This window comes from Lactuca virosa, chromosome 5, assembly GCF_052849685.1.
Source record: "Lactuca virosa cultivar CGN04683 chromosome 5, Lactuca_virosa_CGN04683_v6, whole genome shotgun sequence".
Classification (NCBI taxonomy): Eukaryota; Viridiplantae; Streptophyta; class Magnoliopsida; order Asterales; family Asteraceae; genus Lactuca; species Lactuca virosa.
The window spans coordinates 33,374,381-33,380,203 of record NC_136430.1 but is presented as its reverse complement, the minus strand read 5'-3'; the positions used below and the strand labels follow the sequence as shown (position 1 = coordinate 33,380,203).

The 5,823-nt window shown below is 28.0% G+C and overlaps 1 protein-coding gene across 1 annotated transcript; it reads right to left on the bottom strand.

Annotated features, from left to right (window-relative positions):
- Positions 1 to 414: 414 nt before the first annotated feature.
- Positions 415 to 3,423, bottom strand: LOC145117576 (uncharacterized). Its single transcript, XM_079053876.1, has 8 exons — positions 3,104 to 3,423; positions 2,778 to 2,942; positions 2,273 to 2,338; positions 2,095 to 2,163; positions 1,732 to 1,815; positions 1,553 to 1,621; positions 1,362 to 1,474; positions 415 to 533 (listed from the first exon to the last, which is right to left on the bottom strand). The coding sequence occupies exons 1-7, from the start codon at positions 3,380 to 3,382 to the stop codon at positions 1,382 to 1,384; spliced, it is 825 nt and encodes a 274-aa protein (XP_078910002.1). The 5' UTR covers positions 3,383 to 3,423; the 3' UTR covers positions 415 to 533; positions 1,362 to 1,381.
- Between the last annotated feature and the right edge of the window lie 2,400 nt (positions 3,424 to 5,823).

The window sequence follows — 5,823 nt, the reverse complement described above, 5'->3', positions numbered from 1 at the left end:
ATATATATATATATATATATATATATATATAATTTAATAATAATTAAAACAGAAAAGAAAAGAAAAAAGGTGCGGTAAACCAATGACGTGCGGTATAGATACCTCATTTTTTTGATTAAGGTCGGTAGGGTGTTTGTCGCATACTATGATGCCAAATCATTTACGGTAGTGTGTGGTGTTGTACGCATTGGTAGTGTGTGGTGTTGTACGCATTGGTAGTGTGTGGTGTTGTACGCATTGTTGGGTCTTAAATAATGATTTACAAATCTTCATTTGTCCTTGATAATGACAAAATTTTCGCAGATCCTTTCACAATGACTTATCTTTCATTCTTTGATTTATAAACAAAAAGAAAATATACATAGAATCATCACTGAAGACTAACATCAATGGATATGACCATATTTCGACCAAATTACTCTAAATCAGTTATTACGAAAAACTTGAAAACACAATTGAACATACTTGCTCTATATCCTTCTTTTGAAATATCATAATAAGCTCGAAAGAAAACAATCACTAATCAGTTGAACCTGTCAAAAACATTAGATAACATATATACTATTAAAATATATGTTAGGAACGGAAATAAGCAACAACAAATTAAGAAATATATAAACCAATGAACGAATCAATATATTTATAAGTGATCATGAACATGTATGAGGGGAAAAAATCTAAGGTAGATAATTTATCGAACAAATTCAACTGTTGATAAAGAAAATCATACAATTGACAAAGAACGAAATAACCATTACCTAGGGTTTTGAAATAGTTGAATAGTATAAAACAAATCACAATAACTACTACAAAGAATTTCTCAACTTCTCAGGTTTTGGAAAATTTGAATGACCCAAAAAACATGATTAAAAATATCGTAGCAAACTATTTAAACAATAAACAATTTTGATCGTGCCTTTTAGAAATTAAGGGTTGAGTTTTTCATCAAAATTCCATTTCCCATTTGATCCAACTTTATGTATAAAGATATAGGATCATGTGAAAAATAAAAAATATATGAGAAGCTTGAGAAACAATTCATCTTCATGTTTTTTTTATGTTTTTTTGGAGAACCAGATAAATGAATTATTAGATAATCATAAGAAAATAACATGATTCATAAAAAAAATATCCCAAATAACCGCCTCCATGTGATATTCTTTTAGTGAATTAAAGGATGATTCAGTTTTCCCACTTTAATGAATCGTCCCAAAAATTTGAATCTTCGTTATTTTTCTTTTAGGATTTATTTTCCGTATCATTTTTTCTAATTATTTAATGATTCAATATTTTGGTTTGCAAAAAACATGCATATGGTTTATTTATCATTCCTCTCACGTCATATGTATGTGTATTATTACCTTCGATAGTTTAGGAGAGACTAATTAAATGAATTGGAACTGTTGATGATAGCAAAAGGTTCCTGAAATCCTTGTATTTGTTCTTCTAGATCCCACACAACCTCTTTATCATTCTGTAAAATTATTTCTATTTTGATTATTCAATATAAACACATGTTATCTACTTATATATTACCATGAGACAGAAATACCTCGAATCCCACATTTGACATCTGGTGTTCTTGAAATGAAAGCAGACGTTGCTGGTTGGTGGTCATATTCTGCATGTTAGTATTTTAATTAAATTTGGTTTACATATAAAAATAATTTCGAAAACATTTATGGGTTTTAGATAATTTAAGAATGAGATCAATAATTCAATAAATAATACCTGATGAGTGTTGAGCATGGATGCATCAAAATTCGACGCAGAATAATACATAGGATTTACACAAGCAAGCTTCGAAGAAAGGAACTGGAAATATGATTTATTAATGAGAATAGTAATTAAAAAAAGATAAAACATAGTCAATGCTTTTCTCCTTTTTAATGTATTTTAAAATCACATATATTTTGAGTCTATGAGTATATAAGTTTATAACAAAATTATGAAGCATATTAGATTTTAAATTTGACGATAATTAACTTATGACACATGTCCATAAACTTATGAAATAAGTAATTAAAACTTAATTAAAGAAACATGTTTCTTTTATATATATTTGTCATTAAAAATATTTAATTTAATACTAACCTGAATTTCATTTTGTAGAGACCGGACATAATTAATAACTTCCTCCAACATAAGAACTTTTCCTGTTATCTGATTATAAAAATATGAAAATAAAAAAATCAGTTATTCATAATCGACTATTCATTCATACTTAAACATAAAAAAAACAAAAAAAAAACTTAAAGTTAATTGATTTTACCTTATCACACCCCGGAACAATGGCTTGTAATGCCTTCATCTTCTCGCTTATCTTCTCTCTCCTCACCTAAAAAAAATTACAAATCCATCTTAGCATTTTGTTCTTTTTTTAATTATATAAAAAACAAAACTTACGAGAATAAAAGAATATATACATTTATGCAAAATTCCATATTTCAAACCTCTATTTAATTCTATAGTTGGGAGTTGAAGACCCCCTATATATATTTATATGTTTAAATATTTTATCTACATTTATGATCGAAGCCAGGATTTTTGTTTGTCACATGGACGGTGCATGTAAAGAAAAAGATGAACACAATCTTATTAAAAGATTCAATTCAAGTGTAAAACGGACAAGACAAAAATGTGTCATCTATAATAACTGCTTTCCAATAAACATTGATGGATGGAAGTAGTGTTGTTGTACATATAATATAATTCAAACTACATTTTGGAATAAGTGGATGAAGGATAAAAATGAAAATTCAAGAATATAGTAGTACCCTTTCAGCAAGACTATGGCTATCTGTTGCTTCACCTCTTCTTGCTCTAACGTAAACGTACCCAATTTGCCCTTCTTTAGAGTATCTCATTTTTTTGTTTTTTTCTTGCTCAATATTGCTTTTATTTTGATTCCTCCATTTGTTGCAAGTGTTTTTTGTCATACCCTACAAAACAAAACCAAAATATTAATCAATTAATTAACTATAACAAAATAAGAAAAATCAAGTAACTTTATTATTCACCTACGGCCTATTGCCAAGGTGGAATGTGGGTTGTGAAACTTTTAAAAATAAAAATAAATTATTGAATAAAGTTAATTGATTACATAAGAATCAGTTGTGGGCATCGTCTTCTCATGTATGTGACCATGAACCACCATTGGCATCGGAGATTCTGAGCTTTTTAAATTGTTGCAAATGTCGACTTGGTTGCTATTAGCATTCATTTCAATGGCACCATTGGGGATAATATGATCGTCATGGGATAGCTGGAACTCATTAGAGAAACCAATGGAGGCGGTGATGGTGCCAGTGGCCGCTGGGTAAAGCTGAGATTGATCAAGAAGAAAAGGGTGGTGCTGCTCGTGGAATGAGGAAGCTTCCATTGATGGTTTTTTGTGGTAGAAAGATAGAGAATTTTGACAAAGAAAATGTTGGTCGATTGACAATCATGGAAGTTCAAGTATATATATATATATATATATATATATATATATATATATATATATATATATATATATATATATATATATATATATATATATATATATATATAAAGGTTGAGATCGGTTGAGAACTCAAAGTTTACCGAGAACCCGAGAACTAAAAGTGGAGCGTTGGATCAAAAGTAATTCGTTAAGGACATGATCGTCATCTTACCAATCTCATTTAATGTTTAATTTTTTGTGTTATTTAATATATTAATATAAATGTCTAAAAATTAACAAAATAACTCAAAATTTCGGATTTATTTTTAAAAAAAATAATAATTTTCGTTTTTTTTAAAAAATGGAGTATTTTTAATTTTTTTCAAAAAACATGAATTTTTCAAAAAAAAATGAAAAAAAGTATTTTTTAAAAAACGGCATCTTTTTTTCAAAAAAAAAACTGCATTTAAAAAAAAAAAAACTGCATTTTTTTTCCAGAAAAACTGCGATTTTTATAAAAAAGTGCACTTTTTTTCAAAACTGCATTTTTTTTAACAAAAAAATCAACGTTTTAGGTGCATATATGCATATTTTTCAAATGCATATATGCATATTTCTTATACTATAATATTCGTAAGTAAATTATAAAAAATCTCATTTTTATTAATCAATCTATAAATATAATACAAGTATTTTATTCGATACAAAATAAAATATAAAAAAACTACAAAGATTCGCAGTGTTATCATTTATTTATATCAAGATTTCCATATTTTCTTCAATTTATGACTTTTCACCTCTTCAATATTTTCAACAAATTCTTCAAAACCTACAAGAAAATTTTAAAAAAAATTGATTAATGCAAGAACACTCAGAAAAATACACAATTATATATCATGTAAGATTCACATGTGATTATATCATGTAAGATTCAAATGTGATTATATAATGTGATATTCACATGTGATTGTATCTTTTAAGATTCAAATGTGAAATTCACAAGAAAATTAAAAAAAGTATAATTAACAAAGACCACTCACACAAAATGCATGTGTGCGACGTAATTCATATGTGATTCACTAGTGATTTACATATGAATCACATGAAATTCATATGTTATTCATTTGTGATTTACATGTGAATCACATATAATTGATATGTGATTCACTTGTGATTTACATGTGAATTACATGTGATTAATATGTGAATTACATGTAATTTATATGTGAATCATATATGAATTACATGTGAATCACATGTAATTCATATGTGAATTAGATATTATATACATGTAAATCACATGTAATTCATATGTGATTCACTAGTGATTTACATGTGAATCACATATAATTCATATGTGATTCACTTGTGATTTACATGTGAATCACAAGTGAATCATATGTGAATTACATGTAATTCATATGTGAATTACATGTAATTCATATGTGAATCACTTGTGATTTACATGTGAATCACACGTAATTCATATGTGAATTACATGTGATTTACATATGAATCATGTGTGAATTACATGTGAATCACATGTAATTCTTATGTGATTTACATGTGAATCACATGTAATTCATAATTACATGTGAATCACATGTAATTCATATGTGATTTACTTGTGAATCACATGTAATTCACATATGAATTACATGTGATTTACTTATAACCGTCACACCATGATTCAGACAAATACAAAAATTCAAGAAAATTCGAACATGAACCATTATCAATTATGATTGACCTGATAGAAGAGTTGTTGGATGACACTTTGAATCATATCCACATGGAGATCCTTGTTCTTCTTCCGAGTCTTGTTCTTCCATTTTTACAGTTGAGTTCTCATGCACATATCATTATATATTGCACTGCTTCCCGTGAATGCAATCTGTAAAACATGCTTCCTTCCATGCATCTCCAAAGGCCTGTTATGTAACATACATGAAAATAAAAAGAATCCCCTTAATGACTCCATCAATACACTCAAGAAAGACTATATATGTATATTCACCTTTGTGTCATCAGAAACTCCATCTCCAACAGCACCAAAGCTATCAACATTCATAAGCATCCTGACACCACGTTCATCACCTGACCATGATGGCAAGTCAGAATCATCTTCTATTTTTAAAACTTTTATCCTCAAGCATGTCCAAGGAGTCAGAAAAATTGCTTTCTGCATACTCACAAACCAACAATAGAGACAGAGAAAGAAAAGAAATAAATACAAGAGTGCTCATGATTTTGTTGTTTGTTTGTTTAGATTAAACCATGTTTTGAGTCACCCAATAAGCCTCAAAACAATCTTTCAAAGTCCTTCTATGAGAATTGATGGTGAAAGAAATCCAAGTTCCTATTTGTGCAACCTACTTTGTTTTCCACCAAATATTTTG

What these genes read in the sequence shown, in the direction of transcription:
- LOC145117576 (XM_079053876.1), bottom strand. Translation starts at nt 3,382, where the DNA reads ATGGAAGCTTCCTCATTCCACGAGCAGCACCACCCTTTTCTTCTTGAT. An exon ending in GCCATAGTCTTGCTGAAAGG is followed by an intron (nt 2,339 to 2,777) that starts GTACTACTATAT and finishes AATTTTTTTTAG; the next exon opens with GTGAGGAGAGAGAAGATAAG. An exon ending in CTCTACAAAATGAAATTCAG is followed by an intron (nt 1,816 to 2,094) that starts GTTAGTATTAAA and finishes TCATATTTCCAG; the next exon opens with TTCCTTTCTTCGAAGCTTGC.